The sequence below is a fragment of the Seriola lalandi genome, unplaced genomic scaffold (assembly GCF_002814215.2).
Source record: "Seriola lalandi dorsalis isolate HSWRI2012SDOR001 ecotype SW California unplaced genomic scaffold, Sedor1 jcf7180002054561, whole genome shotgun sequence".
Taxonomy (NCBI): domain Eukaryota; kingdom Metazoa; phylum Chordata; class Actinopteri; order Carangiformes; family Carangidae; genus Seriola; species Seriola lalandi.
Window position 1 is genome coordinate 1184533 of NW_019525114.1, and position 733 is coordinate 1185265.

The following is a 733-nucleotide window of genomic DNA, read 5'->3' on the forward strand; positions in this document are numbered from 1 at the left end:
ACTCGGCACAAGAAAATGGAAGAAAACGTAAGAATGCCAACAAAATCGATTATCAATGGACACACAATGCTTCATAATGATGCCTGTTGTGAAAGTAGTAAATGCGTTCTTTGTGCTTTTTCTGTATAGTATGAACATCTGCAGGAGAAAATTACAGAAAAAGAAAAACAGATCAAAGCTGTTGAAACAAAGGTAATTTTAAAAAAAAAATAAATAAAAATGCTGTTATTATTGATGACCATTTTCTGGAACTAACAAGAAATATTTTGTTTTTCATCTGTGCAATCTCAGGGAAAAAATTGAAACTGTAGATATACAATACTTGAGATGGATTTGTTATTTATTTAGCTAAACAGTTCACTTGTATATTTTCAGAATAAAATGCTGAAGAAACAAATAACAAAGGAGATTGCAAAATCCAGTCAACTTGAAAATGTGGTATAGTGATGTTTTTTTTTAAATCTTTTATCTATTTGTAATATCAATATGAAACATTTAAACCAATAAGTAATAATCTGTTTAATGTAGATGCTTGTTTTTGTTTTTAGATCAGCAGTCTTCATGATGAGTCCCAGAACCTTGAAAAACTGAATGAGGAAATCCATCAGAAATTGCTTAAGGATGTTGAGTACAAATCCACCTTTGCAGCAGAACTTGAGAATGAGGTTGCTACTTGAGGTTACCAAAGTTATTTGGCATATTTTTAGCACCCAGAATAAAAATTAAGAATTAA

The 733-nt window shown here is 30.0% G+C and overlaps 1 protein-coding gene across 1 annotated transcript in view; it reads left to right on the forward strand.

Moving 5' to 3' along the window:
• LOC111662312 (uncharacterized) overlaps nucleotides 1–733 on the forward strand; it is an 8724-nt gene that overhangs the window by 6227 nt on the left and 1764 nt on the right. The window contains 3 exon segments of the mRNA XM_087176601.1: nucleotides 130–192; nucleotides 376–438; nucleotides 549–665. Of these exon segments, the coding sequence (XP_087032727.1) occupies nucleotides 130–192; nucleotides 376–438; nucleotides 549–665 (243 nt within the window).